Raw genomic sequence first — 26,247 nt, 5'->3', positions numbered from 1 at the left:
CAGGGGCTTGCAACGTAGTACAATATATGACCTTACTGGGAGAATGCAAGTTTCCAGCACAAAGGACTAAACATTTCTTACATACTGCTTGACTAAAATCTTTACAAACATTGACTATATTCTATACAAGAACCACTCAACAAGGGTAAAAGGAGAAACAGAATCCGTTAGTCGCCTCTTACGACATGCGGGGGGGCAGAGAAATAAGGATGTGGAAAAGAAGACTTTTGGTAAGTGAAATAAAGGTGATGGATCCAGTCAGGTAGAAATAAGACAACAAGAAAAGAATTGGAAAACTGCAGGGAATAGTAGGGAGAGTTTTCTTGGAAGGAAATATAGGTGAAAGGACTGGTAAGGCAGAAATAAGACAAAAGAAGAGAAGTAAAGGGGTGGGGTAGCTCTGTTGAAACACTCCCGCCGCGACACACACACACACACACACACATACACACATATATATATATATATATATATGTACAAAGAAAAAAGGCTATCCCCCACCTTCTCCAAGACAGTGTCCACCTCTGCCTTGACCATGGACCCGGGGCAACCTTTGAGCCTGGCGAAGAAGCTGAGGTTGGTCTGCACGGTCAGCGAGCCGAAGAGGACGTCGTGCTGCGGACACAGCCCCAAACTCTGCCTGATGGCCGCCATGTCCGTGCGGATGTCCATCCCGTAGACGTAGGCTGTGCCGGCGGTGGGCGGGAGGAAGCCGGTCAGCATGGACATGGTGGTAGTCTTGCCCGCCCCGTTGTGTCCCAGCAGCACCGTGATCTGACCCTCGTACATCTTCAGCGACACGTCCCTCACCGCAACCTGGTGCAAACAAAACGTTATTCGTATATCTTCAGCGACAGGTCCCTCACCGCAACCTGGTGCAAACAAAACGTTATTCGTACATCTTCAGCGACAGGTCCCTCACCGCAACCTGGTGCAAACAAAACGTTATTCGTACATCTTCAGCGACAGGTCCCTCACCGCAACCTGGTGTAAACAAAACGTTATTCGTACATCTTCAGCGACAGGTCCCTCACCGCAACCTGGTGTAAACAAAACGTTATTCGTACATCTTCAGCGACACGTCCCTCACCGCAACCTGGTGCAAACAAAACTGTATTCAATACATGCAGTTCGGAAATAACTCTGTCGGGTTTGTATGGGTTGAGAAAGAGTGAATACCCTTGCATTTATTGGAAAAACAAACCACACGTGTTTCAGAAACACCTCTCGCTGGTGACTGGCCTGTGGATAGTTTATCACAAAAGCTTTTTCTTCTTCAGCGTTCCAGGATTTTCTGGTTACGTGTGAGCTTGTTTGCCCATTTTATCTGGCAGCCAAACTCAAAATCATACTGAAACCGTAATAAAATTCATTTTAACCCCATTTAAGTTTTGTTACAGTCTATAGGCACCAAATAATCACATGAAAGAGTTCTAGAAAAATCTAGTGGGGGAAAATCTATTTTTAGACCAAATGAAACCATTTGAGGATTATTGCAACTGAGAATATGGCAGTACTATAGCTTGCAGCACAGTGAACATTGTTTCATGCAGTATGGGTTGATTAACTTGTGTCATGTTTTCAACTAAAAAAATAGCATATGTGGCAATTTAAAAATCTGTTCCAAATAAGAATTTAACCATTTAAGAATCTCAACAACAAAAAAGGCCCCCGAAGATCATTTGTAAGAAATGACAACTGATATCTGGAAACCATGTCATATACATGAACATGATCTAGCAGCATATTAAAACTTATATTACTCAGAACGTTCAATCCATTTGAGGTTTGAACCATTCAGGAGTTTTACCAAAATCTGTCCCAAATAAGAATATAACCATTTGAGAATCTTAACAAACACAAAAGGACTCCGAAGATTTGTAAGAAATGACAACTGATATATATGCAAATTATGTAATCTACATGGACATGATCTAGCAGCATATTAAAACTTATAATACTCATAAAATTCAATCCATTTGAGGATTGAATCATTCAGGAATTATACAATTTTGTTCAATATTTTAGGAAAACAGGACTTACCAGTTTGTTGTTGACGGGACCTTTTCTCCTGCTCTTTCTCTCAGATTTGCACAACTGTCAATGTAATTTTTTCTGGAACCTATATCTTCCCAGATGTCAGATGTCTTTTTATATTATGATCACGTGTGTCGATATATTGTTTCAAACCGGTTACAATTCTAGTCACACACTACTAAAACCTACAATCCAGATTCAAATTTCACACACAAGATCGTCTACTTCCTCTTCGTGACCCACACTTTTAAAACAACTTTCACCCTTGCAGTGAGTACAGGCTGCTGTGCATGGCAATCCGTACAACCGACACGAGCACCTCCGGGTCAAACAGTTGGTCTTACATGGGCAGCGGATGAGGTGAAGGAGGTCCTCCGGAGCAGGGGTTCTGTTTGTGTAGATTGGGAACATTTTGTCCCCTGTAATATTCCATTCCCACTCTAGTGGGTCCATGGCATCTCCTTTCAGTGAAATCCACTCCTGTATTTGGTAGTAGGATCTCATTGAATGGAACTGAGCTGCTGCAGGTGGAAGCTGTTGAGGCTCAATTGAAGATGTTGATGTCACCAGTTTTTGCTGGTACTTTACGTACCTCAAGGAATTGAGACTTCTTTCCTCTTCGCCGTTGCTGTAGAGAAATGCCATGGCTTTCTCCCCAGCTTTGATGATTCTTTCACAGGATGTCCGAGGTGTTTCAAAAACCTGTCACTGTTGTGACTGTTCCCTTAGGAAAGAAGACCTTGCCGATTTCTTCAGGATCGTTTCTTTCCCAATGGAATGCAGTCCACTTGTTGTGTCACAGCCTCCAAAGCCATGGCAGAACAGTAGCATTTTGCTCAGGTCTGTGCACTCTGCATTCAATGCTGTCTGTGCTACTTTGATGTCCCTGTTCCTTTCTCCCGCTGCCATGTACACCTTCCCATGGAATTCTTGAGTGTGGTATAACAGGAGGATGAGAAGGTCTGTGTCGTTGGCTACCAAAGTAGTGGGAAAAGCAGTTGCTTTTTGCAGGACAGTGCGCACAATGCAGCAGTCGGCATCACCATCTTCTTGGATAAATTCTATCCCGCTGTCTTCCAGAGCTTTGGAAAGTCTGTTGATGAACCGTTGCTTGTTGACTTCATTTTTGAGAAATGCTTCCCTTGTATCAGAAACAAACATGTCATCTTCAAACTGGACGTCATTTGTTGTGTTTAGACCATTCTTTCTTCGTAGATGGGCTGCGTCTTTCGTTGAAGGGCCACTGCCGTATCCATCAAAAACTACGATTGCCAGTCCATAGTGTCGTATGACGAAGTCCACGTAGCATGCAATGAATTGGACGAAGGTCGCGGTTTTGCTCCAGGTCTGACTGTACAGAAGTGCCCCTCCATCCAGCACATAGGTCACATCCTTTGGGAGCTCTTTTACGTCTTGCTTTGTGGCCGCCCAAATGTATTTTGCCAGTTCATGTTTTCTTGCTTCCCGAGGTAGTCCTGCTTTATCAAATAGAGCTGTAGGGATGGGGCTGAGTTCAAACTCAAAGCATTCAGGCAGACGTTCAGGAGTCACTTGTGCAATCTTTGTTAAACGCTGGAAAAGGAGGTTTGGGTCTACTGCAAATGGTTCATTGTTGGTAAAGACAGTCGTCGTCGTGGTTGCCATTGTGACAGCCTGGTCTGACTTTTTCATGTGCACGTCACCCATGGTCCTGCCGGTTATCTGGGTAACAATATCCTGTCCACTTTGTTGTGCACTTTCCATGTTTACAACCTCATCAAATTTCCGGCCACCGGACAAATCCCTCAGCTTGTTGTCACCAAGGTCGAATGGATTCCGGCTTAAAAAGCAGCCGATGAGCTTGAGGGTAGCAGCGTGATCTCTGACTTGTCTGGCCTGGCTACAGTCTTTGTGCTGTTCGCTTGTTGCAAATTCCACACCAGTAACAAGCTGCATGGATGTGTTGACATGAGCACTGGCTGGCATGCCCAGCAGCCACAGAAGACGTTCAGTTGGGCCCAACCCACAACCACGAGTAAGTCCACCATTGGTTTTCTATAATCAGTGACACCGCGTTCTGGGCGTCTTTTTTAGGGGAAGCTAAGCTTGTGTGCTTCTTTTCTCTTGCAGAAACAATGTTTTCATTCGTGTATGCCTTCCGGCAACCAGCATGAACAAAATCGCATATTTCAGCGTTAAAGGCCGAGGGTCGGGTATAAAAGCAGAGCGGCGCGTGGCACTTCAGTCTAATGTCCAGCCCTTTTCAGGAAACGAGCTCTCACTTGAAATATTATTTTCAAAAATACTCTGTCTATACCAAACTCAAAAGCACCATTTTTGTCAAGCAAACATTTGAAGGTGTACACCACACATGCACCCCAAAAAGTGTTTATAATAACCCCTGGATAACGTACTTTCAGAAAAAAATTCATTCGCCAAATTTGAATTCAAAATCAAACGGCTGTCAGTCGTGGTGGACTGGGCGGAGCTAAAGACACGAGAAAGATAATGTCCACGCACCGCTCATTCCCGGCTTTTCGGCAACACACACCCGCCACATAACGTTTACCAGATGTTGCCTGACCCCAAAGTTCCGGTCACTCCGCGCTATTGCAGCCGCCATGGATGCTACATGACACCACTGGCTAATCTGCCTGAGAGTGAAACACTTTCAATAATCGTTCTGTAATTAATAAATCGTTTCAAAGATAGTCTGCACTTTACAAATGTTAGTTTGGTATTTATTACTATTTTTTTTTTTAAAGTGAAACATATTCAACCGAAAAAAAGTTTTCTTCTTGGGCTGAAAAGGGAAGCTGAAGTTATTTGGTGGATGAATACGATCGTGAGTTAGGTACCAATGTCTTGAATTTACGGCAGACTTTTCCAGAGAAAATAATTGTATACGCGTTGCTTGATGTTTCCGGTAGAACACCGCGTATCACAGTCATGCACGTTGGAACCAGGCACTCATGACTCACGAAAGACACTTTCTTCACTTTTTCACACACTAAAACACCATTCTTCAGGCGACTCTGCAGCAAATGTCGTAATCCCTGTCTGTCACAGATATCATATTCATCAACATCCAGCAATAGTGATGCTCTGCTATCTAATTAAACATTTATTAGTCACAAAGCTGTTCTCCTCCGGACACGACGCGAGACCATGCCTTGACTGACTAAATGCAAGTTTTCCCACCAAATTTCTCCTCTTCCCGCAAATTTTGGTAACCTAGTTAGTCTCAGACAAAACCAAACATGTGGGCTCGGGGAGCGAAATGCACGCTCACAGTGCCGTTATGTATCTGGATTTGCTGGTCAACCTGAAGCCAACGGTCACATGCGTAATTAACAACCGCAAACTATATCTTTTGTTCAAAATAAGGGTGTCTAACAAGTCAGTTTCAACTTGTTAGATTCACAGGTTTTACATTTGGCTTATTATGGCAAAGACAATGGTCAATATATTTTCTTTAGAGAATGCAGTCGGTTTGTGTAACAAGGGTTCCACTGTTCCAAAAGCCGGCTAGACTGACCTACTCGTCTTGAAAACGGTACCGACCTTGATACCTTGGGAACTGTAAAACCAAGACACAGAGCTACATAGTGGCGCCAATGTCTTGGGTGAAACATTCAAACATGCATGTACAGAAAGCAGTGACACATTTAACTCTGTAGATGGTCCCTCAAGTTCTTGGCATCCGATTGTTGGTGCGAGCTCCGCCTATACCCATGGGTATTCTGGCCTGTTGGACCTTCGGCCTTTAATGTGACCATCCAAAAACTTCGCACTGACAGCGTTGATTGTGGCACATCCTCTCTCTGTCAGCTTGTTATTATCTTGGTCCTCTGTGATGCTGTCCTTAATAATAATAATAATGGAAACTTATAGAGCGCTTACCTAGAAGCTCTAAGCGCTTTACAATGACATTGCTATACACATGTACAAAACCAAAATACAGCATTAAGACACAAAAAGAACAGGAGTACAAAAGCAAATTCATCGTTTTAAGTCCATGCAGTCACAATAATACAAACACACGCGTGCGCACGCACATATACGCGTGCGCATACACACACACATGCTATCACCACACACATGCACAGATACACACAGACACACGTTCACACACACACACGCACACACACACACACACACACACACACAGACACGCATACAGACAGGCGCACACACATACATACAACACACACACATACACATGCACTCACACATGAATACTAATATACCTACACAATCTGCATACATGGCGTACACACAAAAAAGCCGCAGATGTAATCACAAAATCAAGCTCGTGCTTATGCACATCCATTTATCTAACTAGATAAACCGATTTGTAGTTTGCACAAGGAAAAGAGAAAAAAAGTAGCAGCACACGATTTCCAGATCACTGGCTGCTGCAGGGGTCACCAGACAGTTTGGGAGTTACTGGTAAGTCTAGAAAATGCTGTGTGAACAGGTGCGTTTTCAGATTTGATCTAAAAGAAGAATAGGATGGACTATGTCTGATAGAATAAGGAAGGGAGTTCCATGTTTTAACAGCAGCAAATGAAAATGCGCGTTGTCCATGTACTTTTCTTCTTTTTTTTTTGGAATTCGGAACATTCGAGTGTCAGCGGCAGAGCGCAGCGATCTGGAAGGGACGTACAGGTTTACGAGTTCAGACAGATATGAAGGTGCAGAACCAGTGATGATTTTAAAACAGAGACACGAGCTTTTGTACTTAATTCTTTGATTGACCGGAAGCCAGTGCAGATATTTCAAAAGGGGAGTACAAGGTTGCTTCTTGGAGGATTTACAAATTAATCTTGCAGCTGAATGTTGAACCCTTTGCAGTGGTTGGATGATAGTCTGGGGGCTACCGATTAGTACTGAATTACAAAAGTCTATTCTAGATAGCACACACGAAGAAATTAGTGTTTTGGTGGCCTCTTCAGTCAGACAAGAGCGGACTGAACTAATCCTTTTCAACTCAATGTATGCGGCCTGGCAGGTTTTGGTGACATGCTGTTTCATAGTCAGATCGCGGTCAATAATGACTCCAAGATCGCAGACTTTATCTGCAAAATCAATGCTAACAGCACCGAGTGTTACTGCTTTTGGAAGAGAGTGAGTTTTTTTGGATTTTGAGAAACACATCGCCTCGGTCTTATCGTCATTCACTTTGAGTTTATTTTCTGACATCCATGTTTTAACAGTTGAAGTACAGATGTTTAGAGAGTGAAGGAGGTTAGGAATGTTTTCAGGTGATTCTGATTTGTATAGTTGTGTGTCGTCTGCGAACATCTCATGCTCGACGGAATGAGTCGAGATTACATTGGACAGAGGAGTTGTATAGAGAATAAAAAGGACAGGACCCAGCACTGAGCCTTGTGGGACGCCAAACTCAAGGGGAACTGTGGCTGACTGGTGGTCACCAACAAGAACAAACTGCTTTCTCTCAGTTAGATACGACCGAAACCACTGAAGTGCGGTATTGCGAATGCCAAAAGCCTGCTCCAACCGACGGAGAAGAATTTCGTGATCGATGGTATCGAACGCAGCCGAAAGGTCCAAAAGTAGAAGAACCGAAACTTTATCTTCACCAAGGGAGACTAAGAGATCATTTACTACGCGTAGAATAGCGGTCTCTGTACTGTGTCCTGGACGGTAAGCAGACTGGTGAGGGCTCAGGAGATTGTTACAAGAGAGATGGGAAGCAAGTTGGTGGAGAACGATTTTTTCAAGAAGCTTAGAAAGGAAGGGAAGATTTGAGATAGGTCTATAGTTCTTCAGTTGGTTAGGATCTAGTGAGGCTTTCTTTAGAATGGGTTTTACAACTGCCTCTTTGAAACTAGAAGGGACAGTACCAGTGGTCAGTGATTCATTTACAATGTTTGTAATGGTGGGCAGAAGGGTTTCGAGATTGTCGTGGAAAAGTTTTGATGGAATCGGGTCTAGCTCACACGACTTTTTTGCAGACTTTTGAAGAGTCTCCAGAACAAACTTTTCGGACATTGGTGTAAAGTTAAACAATGGAGAACCAGTGTACGTCTCAGCGGTGACGTTGCTGAGTGAGGGCTGGGGAAAACTGTCTCGAATGGACACGATCTTTTGAAGAAAGAAGTCCGAGAATGCAGTTGGAAGTTCAGTAGTCGGGATCGTTAATGGAAGGATGACCTTTTGTACTTTGCCCAGAATCGTGTTCATGTTTCTGTAGAGTTCTTTACACAGCTGCTAGCAGAGACGCGAGCAGAGTAGAAGGCAGTCTTCGCACCTTGGACGAGATCAGTCACTTTCTGCTTCGCTGTTTCGTAGATCTGCTTGTGGACTGTTAGTTTAGAAGCTAGCCAGCGACGCTCAGACTGACGACGATGTCGTTTTAGTTCAGTGAGCTCTGTGGAAATGGAGTTGAACCATGGAGTTGGCTTGCGTTGCTGCCGCACCTGTATCTGGCGTACAGGGGCATGCTTGTCCAGGGTCTGCCGGAGGTGAAGATTTAGGTCGGGAAGGGAGGTGTCAGGTGTAATGGAGTCAGCCAGGTCTCGAGCAAAGTCAAGAGGTCTGATCTCGTTGATGTTCCGGATGGACTTGAACTGTGGAAGTGGGGTGGGTTTGGGAACACTGAGGCTGCAGAGAAGGGATGTATGATCCGATGACAGGTCATGACACAGACGGGTAGAGTGCACAAGGTTATCACTTTCTCTATGGAGGATAAGGTCCAGATAATGCAAGCGAGTGTAGTTACCTGCAACATCAAATAATGCAAAGTATATATAAATAGAGTTGATTGGACCTATTCATATGATTTTCATAGTTGGGGGTGGGGGAGGGAATTTCCTGCACACTTTCTTTGTAACAGTGCAGTTTGATAAGAAGGGGAGGGGGGGGGGAGGGGCATAAGTAAAACAAACAAAGAAAAAAAGAGAAACAAATAATATCCCCCCCCCCCCCCACCAAAAAAAAAGTATGAATTCGGTAGCAGATGTTCTCAAGACACTATTTAAAGAACAATGTTTGACTCACTTCGCCTACCATATATATTTTTTTTTTTACCAGCATCAGCGCTGTAAATCAATGATTTTGTTCTCTTGCATTTTGTATGGAAAGAAAACACTCAAAATCAGTGCGGACGTAACATCCCTTAGCCAAGACAACCAATCGTGGTGTTTGGGTAGTAATTAGGCTTGATGAAAACCATCTGCTTCACAGCGCGCCACGCGGTCTGTAGCAGACGCCTCAAGCGGTTTTGCAATGCGCGCTTTGCTTTTACTCAGTCGTTCCAGGTTACAAAGAACCAACTCTTTGAATTATTAAGTATACAAGCTACAAAAGATATCGTATTACCTGTGAGGTTGTTTGATCCACATCCGTCCGCTCCATTGTGACTAATGAACAACAAATTTGCAACTCCCAACTTGGAGTGAGTCAACACCGGAAACGTGCCGGAAACGTGATTCTCTGAGGCAGGAAAGCGGAAATTCCGTATCGCCGGCGCAGTGGGTCAAAAGTAGGGAGGTCTGTATGGACGATTTTGATTAATGAGTTTAATTTCGTTTTCCCCCACATATATTTTCTAGAACTCGGCAAGAATGTTCAACATATCATGGCCTATCCCTGCATACTGCTAATAATTTAAAAGTAATTAATTAACACTATTTGGTACTGTTACCAGTCAAATTTGGGTTCCCTACACTATACTCTGAGAGCATAGTCAGCTTCACTCCGCCTTCGTTGGGTAGGCATGCTGGGTATTTTCGTATTTCCATAACCCACCGAACTCTGACATGGATTACAGGATCTTTTACGTGCGCACTTGGTCTTGTGCTTGCGTGTACACACGAAGGGGGTTCAGTCCCTAGCAGATCTTCACATAAGTTGACCTGGGAGATCGGAAAAATCTCAACTCTTAACCCACCAGGCGGCAGCGACCGGGATTGGAACTCACGACCTGCCGTTTAGGAGGCCGACGTCTTACCACCACGCCACTGCGCCCGTCGTCCCATAAGCAAAACTATATTCATTTATTTGTTTACAATAATTATTACCACATTTAAAACATTTATTCCGTTTTTACGGGTCACATGACGAAACTGTAACTAACCATTGGTCAAACATGCACCCTATATCAATTGATATATCGCAGGAAGTCGTCAAAGCCAAGTGATATCTCGCAGGAAGTGACTAATCACTTATGGGCGCCATCTTTAGACGGTCACTTCAAAAATAGTGGAGCGAGATATTTCCCATAAACATTCTTTGATGAAGAATTGAATACACAACAAGCGAAAAGGCAAATTGTCAAAAAAGAAAAAAAGCATGCCCAATCTTTTGTACGAAGTCATGTGTCATACTCCTAAAAATTGGATCTGAAGTCTTATCGACGGGGGTTGCATTCAATGGTAATTTAGCAGAAAAACAACAAGAGACTCAAGCAGCAGACACTTGTGAGAACTGGATAACTTTGACTACAATTTGATAAGATATTTCACCCCCTAGCGAGATAGAAGCAAAAGTGTCTGCAGGCACAATGGTTTACACCGCACCAGCCCTGAGATTAAAACGTAACTGACCTGACGACTCGATGAAGAAAACAGAGGGAATGAAAGGGAGAGACTGGAAGAGGAAGAGTTGAGTCACATTCACTGTGCATAATTCCTACCTGGATCATTGCGACTCACGCATTGTTACATAATCGCAAGTCTTACAGCAGAGACAGTTCTGTGAAAGTAAAAGACAATTCTCTGAAATGATGATCACTTTAATTACACATTAACATGCTTCCATTTGAAACTTCGAGGTCTTCATCGGGGATTGACGCCCGACCAAAGGTAATTGAAGCCCGACGGAGCGAAGCGAAAACGAAAATGAAAAGTTTTCATATGAAAATCATATGAAAAGTTTTCAGTGAAAACGACCATCCGAGTTAATGTCAAGAAGAAGTTCTGAAACACGTCACGTTCCACATCAAAAGACGACATTCTATTCTCTTACGTCACTATTCTTGGTTTACGGTACCATTCGGCGGCTTTTAGAATCCCTCCCTTTGAAGAAGACATTTGCTAAGATTTTCAGTTCATAACTTCTCTACATTTACTTCCATTTTAAGACTCCCTCCCTGAGTTTAAAAAAATGCTGAGAGGTCTTAAAAGGGGGTTCCCATTGCATTTCCAAATGTCATGCAGAGACTGGTTGGTCACCTGGGGGCCGAACTCCTTGCGGAGGTGGACGATGCGGACCCCCGCTGCTAGCCCCACGGGGTCAGACTCAAAGAACTTGCGGTCAACGCCCTCCGTGCCGGGGTGCCGGGCGCCGCTCGAGTCCGCGTGTCCGAAGAAATGGGCTTTGGTCAGAAAGAAGTTGAAGGGCTTGGGCAGGCCGAAGTCTCCGGGGGTGACGTTGTCTAGATACCAGGCGACCAGGAGGTGGATGCCCGTGTCGACCAGCAGCATCAGCCACACATCCATCATGGACATCGTTTCCATGTAGTCCATTGACTCGGTCAGCTTGGACCAGGTCAGTGGCACGTTGGCTTGATCGTGCTGCCATATGATCTGCATCGGCATCATCATCATCATCGTCGTCGTCGTCATCATCATCATCATCATCATCATCATCATCATCATCGTCGTCGTCGTTATCATCACCACCACCACCACTATCATCATCATCATCATCATCATCATCATCATCATCATCATCATCATCATCATCATCACCACCACCACCACCACCATCATCATCATCATCATTATCATCATTATCATCATTATCATCATCATCATCATCATCATCATCCACCCGATGCATACACATTTGCATGCCCTTATGGCCACACACAATACGGTATAATCTGCGCATGCCTGTAAGGGGTGAGCATGATCATGGGGACAGGCAATCAGAATCTTTGCGAATCTCGCGGCATCTTATATAAGTTATAAAACGCATTTCGGCACTTTGGCAACACTCTTCCCAAATGGCTAGCAAAGCTCTGAAAAGCTCTGAAAGGCTCTTCAAACTACAAAAATATCAAGCCCCTTCTGTTTAAAACTCTGCAGTTGTTCTTCTTGGCTACCCCATGCTAATGTCGTATTACCCTATAGCTGCCCTTGCAGACCTATCCTAAACGCCTTGTGCCTGGGGTAGAATGTGGATGCAACAGGTTCACCATCATCATCATCATCATCATCATCATCATCATCATCATCATCACCACCACCCCCACCATCAGCTGCAGAAGCACCACCACCACCACTGCCACCACCACCATCAGCGGCAGCAGCAGCAACATCACCGCCATTTTTGTTTTAATAATAAGGTCAAAACTAAGGAATTTAGTTCTCCTCGAAATTTGGGCTTGTTAGTCACCAACTTAGGTCGGAACTTTTGAAAATATCGTGCCATGCATTGCGCACTAGAGCGGTAGTTTCGAACTTTGGATTTAGGTCCCAACAAGCTTGGTAGTCTCCATTCATGCATTCTACTACTGGTTACAAAAAGAGTGTGTTCATAAGTGGAACACTTCAGTTTAGCGTGTGCACGGATGCTCACGATACAGATCCCAAGGTTGCGAAGAAAGTCTCAGGCTTTGGAAATCACTAATACATGCATGCAGGAAAAAAACAAAAAAAACTTAAGGACAATAATATATATAGAACACTTCATACGTGTATGCCGAAGCCCAGCGCGTGGCCGAAGACTAGGCTTGCCGCCACCTTTTCCCATCTTGTCATATCGATGTACCAGTAGTCGAAGAAGTAGTTCATGAAGGTCGTGCCGAAGAAGAGGAAACATGCGACGACCCAGGCGTAGCTGGTTTTCTTTAGGAGAGCTCCCATCATCAGGCAGAAAGACGTCGTGGCCGCTGAGTAGAGCATGAGGAAGACCCAGAAGAGTGACAAAGACAGATCACCTAACAGCGCCTTGTTAGGCGTGTTGGACTCCATTGAGAAGACCAAAGTGAAGATGGTCATGAAGATAAAGTGGTAAAGGTAGATTGTCAAAAACCACGACGTCCATAGAGCTCCGGACGACAGGCCCATCATTTTCATCGTCTCCTTCAGCTTCTGCTCCTTCTCGTACACAATGAGCGTCGTGCTTTGGAGCACGTTCACCACCAGCGAGATGCAGATGAGGAGATGGAAGTAGGACTTGTAGTTCATTAACATTAAACTCAAGCAACGAGCGCGCGGGAGTAGCTCAACCAAGCCCAGGCTAAAGTTGCTGTTCCCGCCCCATTCTTCTATGAAGGCTTTAGACATCAGGTACTGAATGGTGTCGCTAACAGAATGCCCTGGCGTTAACATTTCAGGAGAGTATGTCAATTGACGATGTGGATCGTGTCGAATGTGATAGTCTGCTGTGAGGGGCAGCTGTGTGGCCGTCTCCAGCCCATTAAACCCAATAGCGACCACCATCGTCAAGTTGCTCGTTCGGTAATAGTCCAGCAGTGCAGTCATGTTGGAGAATCCCATCGTCCTATCCCAGTATTTTGCATCAGGGTCTGTAGGGCTTTGCCTGTCAAAGCGTGACATGAGCCTTTCGGTCAGAGCCGTCTTTGGAGTAAATCCAAGGATGTTTGTATTGCGTGACTGTCTCCAGGTAGCGGTGGAAACGGGTTCGGTACTAGGTTGGTAACTATCGCACACACGTGTATAATCTTTTGGAGGCACTTGTTCACAATTTGTGTCACTGGTGGCGAGCCTGTAGAAATAAAAAGCGACCGCTAGTGGAGTCGCTATCTCCAAGATGGTAACGATGATGTTGCTTTTCTTCAGCAACAAATTTTTGTACATGACGAGAACTACTTGTCTTCCAAACCCCATGATGGTGACGCTTTTCTTTTTAGTCCTGATGCCCGAGAAGCATTCCTAGCAAATATGTCGACGAGTCATCATTAGTCTAGATGTGCCCCTCTTGATGTAGATACAAGGAACACTGAGATCGGTTTGCTTACCCTCACGCTTGTTTCAGCATGGCAGGTTCTCGACTGATATAAAATAAACTAATACGTCAGCTTGTTACAGAAAGGAATGACGTCTAAAATGAATAGCGTACGTTTTGTTCCTCATCAAAACAAATATAAAACACAGAAGCAACTACTTCAGGTTAGTTCTTTATCAAATCAAATGTTCGTCAACTTGGTGCTGACTTCATTACTATGGTTAGGACAAGTACTGTGTATTTACGATTAATATTACGTCATTTTCTTTCGCGTGCATTCTTTCTTTCGCGCTCTCTCGCGTTCTCTGCCGTCTTGGTTCTTTCTTTCCTCACACACACACACATTGATGATGATGATGATGGTGTGTGTGTGTGTGTGTGTGTGTGTGTGTGTGTGTGTGTGTTTGTGCGTGTATATGTGTGCGTACGTGAATGTGTGTGTGTGTGTGTGTGTGTGTGTGCGTGTGTGGGTGTGTGTGTTTGTGTATTTGTGCGGGTGTGTGTGTGTGTTTGTGCGTGTGTGTGTGTGTGTGTGTGTGTGTGTGTGTGTGTGCGTATGTATGTATATAATTATAGAGAATACTACATGGCTTGCTGTGTCGTACCAGATTTACACGAGTTGTTTTTTTAAATATTGAACTGCGAGCGAAAGCGAGCTGTTCACTATTTGAAAAAGCAACAAGTGTAAATCTGGTACGACACAGCAAGCCATGTAGTATTCTGTTTATCCTACATACTGTACTTATGTGTATTTTACTGAAAATGTCCTGCATTCGAGGCAGCTAAATTGAAGACGCTTGTTTTGGAACCTCGATCTCTTCTAAAGCCTCGTGCAATCTATTACGTCAAAGCAAAGAAACGTCACTCTGAAAGTGTGGCGTGACGTGTTAGTTCTAAAGATTCATCGAGGGTAATTAGCGAGCGCAAATTGTGTTTCTATAATGACGTTTGTCTCGGTGACTTTGGCATCATACGCAGTGGAAAAACAGGTCCCTGCCAGACTTGCTTGACATGACCTCATTTACATGATATACACACGTGTGATTTGAACGATTATTATCTCACGGGTGTCTCTCTCACGTATGTAGGATAAATATATATATATATATATACTGAAAGGCATAAATTCTGCAAATAGTGCATTGAACGATTTTGCTCTCAAACGAAAATCAGATTGAACTTGTAATTTGTAGTTGACATCTTGAGTGTTGGAGCAAATGTTTCACGCTGTCAGCGTGCGCTTTGCAGTATTGCTGATCCAGCCACAGCTCACTGTGCTAATAAAGACAATGGGCTGAACGGGAGACAATAACGTAAAAAAGATAGTGTATGGCCCTATAAAATGCAACTGGCTGTTTGGCTGTATCAAGATATCGCAATCATGCCACGACTTGATGAAGGAGAGAGACAGCAAGCTATTGGGATGCTTAAAGCTGGCCAAAGCATTGAACGTGATGAACACTGAACGTTTTCCGAAATCATTGCGCTTGGACTCAGTCCATTTTTTTGAAAAATTGTCATTTCATGATGTTCTATTCAAAATCAATTAAGCGAAGGTTTATAAACACTAAAATGGCCAATAAATAAAATATTCAAACATTGAAAACATTCACCACTGAGTTGATTTTTTGCGATTTTTTAAAGTTCCGTTTGCGGAATTTATGCCTCTCGGTATATATATATATATATATATATATATATATATATATATATACGGCTTCTCTGTGTGTGTGTGTGTGTGTGGGTGGGGGGGCAACACCTGTGGATTGTAGAGTTCTGTTTGTGATGTGGTCTGGCGGCTTTTGTGTGTCTGTATGTTCTGGCCTTCATTAGAGAAGCCATAACAATTTTAAAAGGGCTTAGAGATAAGCTCTACATTTCTCAATCCTGTATGAGTGGACTTCGCCTCCAAAGGTGATTGTGGTGTTTGGGCACTCGGTTACATTCGGCGTCGTCGACAGGGATGGGACTCGACATGATATGATCAGGAATGGCATTATGGCCACTGAATCATTTTCGTGCTGTTCCCATTCCACGAATCTGGGAGGGACCTAAGCTTGGCGGGTCCATGGTTTGGTTCATTCAAACGGGGGCGGGTGTGACAGGGAGACTACCGTCGCCCTTCACATCAGACTCTGCAGCGGTGTTCGCCTTAGACGTTGTGAGCTATTTATAGCTCTTTATAGCTCGCAAGGCAACACCTGTGGTTTGTAGAGTTCTGTTTGTGATATCGTAACTATTCTGCATCAAATTTGGTGGGCATATTCAGGTAGACCCCGGGCACAAACTGGTGGATGAAAAATTTTCAACACGTGCTTTAAGCCGGCGAACCGCTACTCTGTCTCGCGATCCCCCGGGCGAAGCCGGGTATTCCTCTAGTCTTTAATATATCCAAAACCGTTGCGACTTCTGGTGGGGGAAATCCTTTCATGCAATGACGTCAGCGCTTTTCGGCGATTGGTCGATGTAGTTCGGAGCCGGACTACAACATTATGTCGGTTACACTTGAAATCAACACTACTTGGCTTATTGGTAGAGCGCTCGCCCACTAAACCGTTGCTCACGGGTTCGAATCGCTCAACTCGCAATCATATTTTCAATTTTTTTTTTTTAATTTTGAACTCGTAATTCGTGTATTTTATTCATTTGAATTTCATTCCAAAGGTTTTGAGAGGTGTATTGAAAATCGAATTTGTAGTACGTAAGTGCCCTTGAACAGCTGTCAAACAGTCCCGTAGTCTATTTTCTATTTTTAGTCCGGGACTGCTTTGGTAACCTGCTATGATAAGGAGGGCCCCAAAGGGTTTAAAATCGTGATATCGTGATTGGCGTTTTTTTACCTTTCTGTGACCGTGATTGCCGAAATTTCCATTTCTGTGATCGTGATGGGACTTTGCCCGTGATCCGTGATGACAAAAAAATCAAGTCTCGTGATCGTGATCGTCATTTGTTTTCGTGATCGTGATTGGCATTATTGCAAAGCATTTTATTTTCAAAGTACATTTTGCCCGTGATCCGTGAAAAAATCAAGGTAACTGTGATCGTGAAAGCTAAAATTTCCCTTCCCGTGATCGTGATGATACCCCCCCCCCCCCCTTTGGGGCCCTCAGAGAGAGAGAGAGAGAGAGAGAGAGAGAGAGAGAGAGAGAGAGAGAGGGGGGGGGAGAGGGAGAGACACACGGTTTTTGACTTTTCAACTATCGTACCTGTCAAAAGTGCTTTCCACTTTTGCCATTGATCATGTATTCACACACACGCATGCACACACACAGACACATGTATGCAAAGTAATATTAAACTAAAGAGAGAGAGAGAGAGAGAGAGAGAGAGAGAGAGAGAGAGAGAGAGAGAGAGAGAGAGAGAAAGTGTGTGTGTGTTTGTGTGTTTTGTTTGTGTGTGTGCGCGTTTGTGTGTGTGTCGGACAGAGATAATCAATTCACTTGTGTTCCTTTCTCATTTTATAATATATACCGAGCAACAAAAGAAACGCGAATTTTCTCCAGAAAAACGTGTAATCACAATTTCAATATTTCATTTCTCATGAACGGTACATTAAAACGAATTAAAATAACGGTCGAATGTTCTTCAAACAATGTTCTTGGCTGTGTCATAGTCTGTCGATGCCACGGGCAAAGGAAGCCTCGACAGATGGTCAAGTATGTTTTTTTTACCCCCATTGACGTTGATGACGGCCTGGCAGCGGCGCCTCATGGAGTTGATGAATCGGTTGATGGCGTCTCTCGGGATGTTGCCCCAGGCTTGGATAAGGGCGTGACGCAGTTCTGCGGTAGTTCTTGGTCCTGGGTGAATCTGGTTGAGCTCTCGTTGAAGTGGGTCCCAGAAATGTTCAATGGGATTCAGATCTGGGCTGAGGGCGGGCCAGGCCATGATGTCGATGTTATGGTGTTTAAGGAAGGCCTGGGAGACCCTGGCTGTGTGCGGTCGAGCGTTATCTTGCTGCAGAACACAGTTTCTGTGGGCCTGGAAAAAGGGCACAACATGAGGCTGAAGGATCTGATCCATATAGCGCTGTGCTGTGATGCTGTTTCCCCGACCAGGACCAAGATTGTTGAAAAACACAGGTCACAGGGTTTGGTTGAAGCCGATTCCACCCCAAACCATGACGTTTGGTCCACCCTGGGCTTTGTGTTCCATGACGCAGTCATCAGCATAGCGTTCACCTCTTCTTTGCCACACTCTGGCACGCCCATCAACATGACTAATGCAGTAACGGCTCTTATCGGTGAACACAATGTTTCGCCATTGTCTCCAGTTCCAGTGGATGTGATCCTGGGGCCACTGCTGGCGCACCATGGCGCGCTTTGAGTAAGGACTGGTCCTCTAGCTGGACGGCAGTTTTAGAGGTCTCGCTCAGCAAGTCTTCGGCGTACTGTCTGGCCACTGATGGGTGGTTCCCGACTGTGTTCCTGGCTGTTTCATTGGCTGTATGGAATCGGTTTCTCAAATGCTGATGCAGGATCTGGCGATCTTGCCTTAGTCTGGTAACACGAGGTCTTCCACTTCGCTGTGTATCAGCAGTGCTTCCAGCGTTGACAAAACGTTGCTGAAGGCGATATACTGTTGGCAGATGTGCAGTGAAAGCAGCTGCTACCGCTTCTGGGTCATCACCAGCCGATAGTCGACCCACTGCCCTCTCGCATTGTTCTGGTGTCAATCTTGGCATCTTGGCTCTGTCAAAAGTGAGACTGACAGAAAGCGTGCCATGGTCTCTTTTGTATTGTTAATGCATCAGTGAACACATCTCACACATCAGGTTTCTCCTACTCTGCTTGCACGTGCTGTAAGCGCGCATCATGTGTATCTCGTGGAAACTGCTTGTCCCGTGCGTTGAGACAGCCACAATGGTAAAATATTCATACAACAGCTTTGTTACACATGACTGCACATGGCATCTATATCCCAAAAATTCTCACTCTTAGATTAACTGCATTTTTTTAAATAAAAAAATCGAAAATTCGCGTTTCTTTTGTTGCTCGGTATATGTAAGTCTCCGTTTGTGCAAAAGTACACTACTATTGAAATTAACCGTCGACGGAAAAAACTAAACTGGCCATAAGAAACAAACAAGAAAACTAGATCGTTTTATTTGAGGATTAGCCTACTTTTCAACCTGGCGACACACACATACATACACACACACACGCACACGCACACACACACGCATACATCCACAAACACACACGCACACATACACCCACAAACACACACACACATACACACACATATCCCATGACCTCCTTTCTTTGTCTCTGTAAATGTACTCTAGGTATATTTCTTGTATTTCCATTGTACTCTTGTCAAATCCATGATGTAACTATTGCACTCTTATAACACATAAAATAGTGGATAAATAAGGGTGCACGAAATACATCATAGCTGGCTCTACTTTTTGTCGTCCTTGACATTCCAAAAGCAAATGTACAGGTCTGTAAGACCGGATGTGCAAGGGGTCACCACGCTTTTGAGAACATGCGCGAGAGTCGTTCAGGGGCCGGTTTCATAAAAGCGCTCTTAGGCGTTCCTAGGAGGGCCTTAAGGGGTTACTTGTGTGTTCAAATCGCGTGAAAGAAACATTACACATTTTGTGCACAGGTTCCTTTAAGCAATATGGACACATCTGTGCAAAGAAAAAAGGGGGTCGACGTATTAACTTTTTTTTTAGAATTTTTTTACTGGGGGTTGTCAAGTACGATTTTGCGAAAAACACTGCGATTTTTCACATGATCTCAACTGACATATTTAGCTCTACAAATAATAAATGAGACATTAGTTTGTGTATATAAATGAATGGAGAGTATAACTTTATCATAAAACGGTACTTATCAACGTGCATTTTCAGAAAATGATCGAGGTTTATCGAGGGCGTACACATAAAATTATCACTCCTTTAGTAGTAAAAACGTATTTAAAAAAAATTCGCGTGAAAGAAACATTACACATTTTGTGCACAGGTTCCTCTAAGCAATATGGACACATCTGTGCAAAGAAAAAAGGTGGTCGACGTATTCATTTTTTTTTTAGAATTTTTTTACCGGGGGTTGTCAAGTACGATTTTGCGAAAAACACTGCGATTCTTAAGGGGTTACTTGTGTGTTCAAATCGCGTGAAAGAAACATTACACATTTTGTGCACAGGTTCCTCTAAGCAATATGGACACATCTGTGCAAAGAAAAAAAGAGGTTGACGTATTAACTTTTTTTTTAGAATTTTTTTACTGGGGGTCGTCAAGTACGATTTTGCGAAAAACACTGCGATTTTTAACATGATCCCAACTGACATATTTAGCTCTACAAATAATAAATGAGACATTAGTTTGTGTATATAAATGAATGGAGAGTATAACTTTATCATAAAACGGTACTTATCAACGTGCATTTTCAGAAAATGATCGAGGTTTATCGAGGGCGTACACATAAAATTATCACTCCTTTAGTAGTAAAAACGTATTTAAAAAAAATTCGCGTGAAAGAAACATTACACATTTTGTACACAGGTTCCTCTAAGCAATATGGACACATCTGTGCAAAGAAAAAAGGTGATCGACGTATTAATTTTTTTGTAGAATTTTTTTACCGGGGGTTGTCAAGTACGATTTTGCGAAAAACACTGCGATTCTTAAGGGGTTATTGTGTGTTCAAATCGCGTGAAAGAAACATTACACATTTTGTGCACAGGTTCCTCTAAGCAATATGGACACATCTGTGCAAAGAAAAAAAGAGGTTGACGTATTAACTTTTTTTTTAGAATTTTTTTACTGGGGGTTGTCAAGTACGATTTTGCGAAAAACACTGCGATTCTTAACATGATCCCAACTGACATATTTAGCTCTACAAATGATAAATGAAACATTAGTTTGTGTATATAAATGAATGGAGAGTATAACTTTATCATAAAACGGTACTTATCAACGTGCATTTTCAGAAAATGATCGAGGTTTCTCGAGGGTGTACACATTAAATTATCATCACTCCTTTAGTAGTAAAAACGTATTTAAAAAAAATTCGCTCGACAGAAACATAACTAAACTTGAACACAGCTAAGTTCACTGTATACATATACAATACCTGTAAACAAAATAAGTTGTTGCCTTATTGTCTGCTTCACAATTATTCCCGTACCAACCCCACCCCCATTATCTTGACTGACAAAAATGATAAAAAGAAATAATTTGGGAGCGCTGTAGGTCAGTTGGTAGAGCGCTGGACTTGTGATACATGAGTTTGAATCAGGGTGAAGGGTTGGGGGTCGGAACATTTGTGTGCAAAGTTTCATGAAGATCTGTCCAGTAAATTTCTATGAATCGCACACCACACACACACACACACACACACACACACACACACATATATATATAAAACATCAGAAATTGTGAAAGAAACAATTGAAAGTCAGCAGAGACTTTCTTCCGAGATTTGTTAAAATCTCTTAGCAGAGATAGAGAAAGAAATAAGTATCCCTTCACAGACAGCCTATTGGGAGCATCAGACCCTCCTCAAGGGGGACCGAGATTTACAGAGCAAAGTCCCTTTGTGGGGGACGTATCGCAAGGTAATCTAGTCCTGAGGAGGACCATTGTATTTGTACCTAGACCAGACACGTGTTTCGACACTATCGTGTCTCATCAGTGGTCAGGTGGTACTGATGGCGAGAGTTGTCAACCCATGGTAATCCAGCTAAGAAGCAAACCATTCTCTATATATTATATATATATATACACCAGGGTAGATCAGTTAGTTTGTAAGGGGGGTGTTTTTAGAATTCAATAGTGTAAATCGAGGTCGCAGAGCGCCCGAGACTGATCAAGGGGCATACACCCACCCCACCCACCCCACCCCCTCTCCTCAACCCAAGAAAAAAAATCGCACGTGAAATCCATTACACATTTTGAGCACATGTTTCTCTAAGCTATATGTCCACAACTGCAGACAGACAAAAAACGTTGTTTTCTTATTCATTTTTTTTTTATAAGAGTTTTGTCAGTTTTGGGGGGTACCGGGTGGACACATATGACCTTACAGAAAACACTGTAATTCGTAACGTCATCGTAACTGACATTTTTATCTTTAGAAAAGATCAATAAAACATTACTTTGTGTAGTTAAAATAATGGAGAGTATCACTTTATTATAATACGGTACTTATCAATGTGCATGCCGAAAATTATCCAGGACTGGCGAGAGCGTACACAACAATTATCACTCAAAAACGCTGTAACACAAAATTGGCTCGACAGATCATAAACAAATTTGAACACAGCTAACTTCACTATATACCGTTGAAAACCATAACGTGTTTCCTTATTGCTTACTCCACAATTATCCCCGCACCACCCCCACCCCCATATCTTGACTGACAAAAATTGATGAAAACGTTCATTTGGGAGCCCAGTGGGTCAGGTGGTAGGGAGAAGTGTGCAGAGTTTCATAAAAATCTGTGTAGTAGTTTTCTCTGAATCGCAATACAAACACAAACACCCAAACACTTGGTGCCTTTAGTGCACCGATACCCCCTGCCAACCCCTCCCCCCCCACCACCCCCCTCCACCACCCGCCCACCCCACTAATCACAAACACACACACACACACACACACACACACACACACACCAGGGTGGATCAAACAGTTTGTGAGAGGAGTGTCAGTATTTATATGTCAAGAGTGTACATCGAAAACGCGAAGAAAACCAGACTGTTTTAATTTAGTGGTAAAAACGTTATAACACAAAATGTCATCACAAATTAAACCACATTTGAATACAGGTAAGTTCACTGTTCACAATACCTTTAACAATTTTTTTTTTTAAAGCGTTTCCTTTTTTCTTACTCAAAAATGTTTCCCGCCCCACCCTATATCTTGGCTGAAAAAAGGTGAAGATACAAATCATTTGTGAGCCTAGCAGGTCAGTTGGAAGAGCACTGACCCAAGTGTTTGAATGCGGGTGAAGGGGTGGGGGTCAGAACACTTGTTTGCAAGGTTACATAAACATCTGTCCCGTAGTTTTGCCTGAATCGCACTACAAACAATTAGTGTCCTTAGTGCCCCGGCGCAATCCCAACCCACCAACCACCCCCCCTCCCTCGTCAACTTTTGATCACACACACACACACACACACACACACACACACACTTACTCTCACACACAGACACACACACACACATTGACACACACAAACACGCGCGCGCTTTCAAGCGCACACACAAATTGAGTGAGTCTTTGCTCGCCACTGCTTGTACTAAAACGCTGAAATCCACCTAACAATGAAAAATAGAAAAGAAAACACTTTTCTATAACGCAAGTCATGATTTACAGCTCAAAGCGATTTACAATTCCAACAAGAAAATTGGTTGATTAAAGTGTTATTTAGTATAAATATAATTTAAACTCTCTTTTTACTGTGCCTGTGGCTGGTGGTACCCACCAGCCACAACCCCTCGGTCTGCATGCTTTTATGGTGCATTTGTGTCTTAAATTGTGAGCTGATGTCAGGCATGTTTGACTGACCAGCAGTGGGCCGCTCACTTGGCTTTTTACCTGCGCCCGCGTCGCAGCAGCGCTCTTCACAAGCTCTTAGAATGGAATCCAGCGGAGATCCTTTTCGGTTCGACAAATGGTCTGCGCAGCTCCCCAGCACGGTGGCGGAGGAACTTTCTAAAGAGGGCTTTGACAGCAAACTAGCCCTCCTTCACGCCACCAAGGAGGACATTAATTCGCTCAAACTCAAACGCGGCCACCTTGTCGCTAAAATCAACATGGCCGAAGCAATGTTTTCATAAAAGCAGCGGTAGGCCCTATTGTACGGGCACATGTTGAATTTGGGTTACATGTGTTGCAGAGTATTTGAAAATCCGTAGGCATAAAAACATGCAAAGCAGAGTGATAGGTCCCTGTTGTGAATATAGTCAAGTGGATAAATTGATTACTAATGTTTCACACTAGTTTTGCTGTTACAGCAGTCACTCGATCTCATGAACGGCCGTTTGCGCAGCGTTCCATTGTTGTGGCAGCAGCCCTTGGTTGGTACGGGAACGGGACAAAGAACGGTTGTGTGGACTTTTGACACCGACAAACTGAAGAATGAACAGATCTATGAGGTAACCGTCTCAATGGTCCAGGCTCAGGAAACAAATAGTATATATGGCCTGGGGCGATTGTAGCTTCCCTTCTTCGTGTCCAGCTCTCTCTCTCTCTCTTTCTCTCTCTCTTTGCGAATATGATTTTGAAGCGCATTACATAAAGTCGGTATCTGATTTCTAAAGTCCTGATATTTTGGATGCGGAGGAATTTTTCCTGGTGATGATCTGAGGTAACGGAATTGTTCATGCATTCTGAGGGAATTTGACAGGTATCGGGGTGTGTGTGTGTGGGGGGGGGGCTTTTGGTGTGGGGTAAATGATTAAAACGCTTGCACCCTGACTATGAAAGCAGCCACACGCATACTCACAGAGGCACAGAGGCACGCATGTTTGTGTGACGGTTTGCACGAATGACCATTAAAAATTAGTTTTGATAAAAACAAGCGACATTTCCTTTGAGCACACAGGTGCTCAGCCAATGTGTATTGAAACTTTTTCAATTATCCCAAAATGTCATAATTCAAACGTTTGGCAATATAATTATTTAACAACAACAAAAAGACTACCGGATTCCGTACATAAAAAAGTCAGGGGCTGTAACAACAATTCGCGGCATTGGACTGCGGGAGCACGGACCTACATTCTAATGGATGGCTGGCTTTGGATCTAGGTCACTTTAGTGGGAATATCGGTCAACTTCGAAACCTGAGGACCAGCCACTTCCGGTTCCCCTTTCAGAGTAATGAGATTGCTGGGGCCGTAGAATTTTTCATCCAGTTTTGTCCTTTTTTTTCTCCAAAATTGATATTAGTCGGAAGAAACTAGCACACGTGTGACACGTGTGGTGGGGGTATTTCCCGGCGAGTTTTCAGTGTTGTTGTTGTTATTGCGAAGCGAAGCGGCTTCCCAGTGCGGAAGGCAGTCAGTTTGTGCATCAAACAGTGTTGTTGTGATGGATGGATGAGTGAGTGATGAGGGTGAATGAGTTAGTTAAACTGTGACTGAATATCTATTGATTGATTGATATTAAAGTGAACATTAGGGGGGGGGGGGGTTCGAAATGCACCATTGTGCACTCGCCTTGATGTAAGGAACACTACTGCAGTCTCCAACAGCTTCAAAGTGGGTTAGACAGGCTCTTGATAAAGACTGAGGCAAAATGTGCCAAATCACACATTGTCTTGAAAGAAGGAAAAATCTTCATTTGTCACCTTTCTGCACTTTTTTGACTTTGAGTGCATAGCCACAATGGTCACAGACAAGATGCATCAACCAGATTTGAAAAAGACCCCAAACTGAACTTGTTATGACTATTTGTAACCCCTCTCACCTTTTTGACTTGGCCGTACCCAAGCAAAAAGGCAAAAAAAATCATAACTAATTCCATGTTGACTTTTTGGTGGGGTGGACCTACTGTTCCAGATTCGCCTTGATTAGAGCAACACTAGTGCAGTGTCCAACAGCTTTTAAAATTTGTTTTGACCTCTTGACAATGTACATGTCAACAATCCCTGACTATCCCTGACTGTTGTATAGTAAGAAAAAAATCTTCATTTTTCCCCTTTCTCCACCTTTTTGAGTGTCAGTGCATAGCCACAATGGTCACAGAAAAGATGCAGCAAACAGATTTGAAAAAGACCCAAAAGTGAACTTGTTATGACTATTTCTAACCTTTCCTACCTTGTTCACTTGGCCGTACCCAAGCCAAAAGGCTAAAAAAAAATCATAACTAATTCCATGTTCACTTTTTGGTGGGGTGGACCTATTGTTCCAGACTCGCCTTGATTAGAGCAACACTAGTGCAGTGTTCAACAGCTTTTAAAATTTGTTTTGACCTCTTGACAATGTACATGTAAACATGTAACCCTAATCCCTGACTGTTGTGCAGTGTCCAGTGAGAAAAAAATCTTCATTTCTCCCTTTTCTCCACTTATTTGTGTGTCAGTGCATAGCCACAATGGTCACAGAAAAGATGCATCAAACAGATTTGAAAAAGACCCAAAACTGAATTTGTTATGAATATTTCTAATCTTTTTTGGACTTAGAAAAATTTGTCCCAAAAAAAAACAACACCCAAAATCTTCATTTTTCCCTTCTTCACTTTTTTTACTGTCAGTGCATAGCCAGAATGGTTACAGAAAAGATGCAGCAAACAGATTTGAAAAAGACCCCAAACTGAACTTGTTATGACTATT

At 43.3% G+C, this 26,247-nt stretch overlaps 1 protein-coding gene across 1 annotated transcript in view; it reads right to left on the bottom strand.

Annotated features, from left to right (window-relative positions):
* The window catches only part of LOC138970120 (phospholipid-transporting ATPase ABCA3-like), a 65,126-nt gene extending 51,636 nt beyond the window's left edge, over positions 1–13,490 (bottom strand). The window contains exons 1-3 of the mRNA XM_070342603.1: positions 12,684–13,490; positions 11,217–11,558; positions 502–816 (exon numbers count right to left, since the gene is read on the bottom strand). Coding sequence (XP_070198704.1) covers positions 502–816; positions 11,217–11,558; positions 12,684–13,490 — 1,464 coding nt within the window. The remainder of the gene's footprint in view (positions 1–501; positions 817–11,216; positions 11,559–12,683) is intronic.
* Between the last annotated feature and the right edge of the window lie 12,757 nt (positions 13,491–26,247).

This window comes from Littorina saxatilis, linkage group LG7 (assembly GCF_037325665.1).
Source record: "Littorina saxatilis isolate snail1 linkage group LG7, US_GU_Lsax_2.0, whole genome shotgun sequence".
NCBI lineage: Eukaryota > Metazoa > Mollusca > Gastropoda > Littorinimorpha > Littorinidae > Littorina > Littorina saxatilis.
This window is presented reverse-complemented; position numbering and strand designations above follow the sequence as displayed.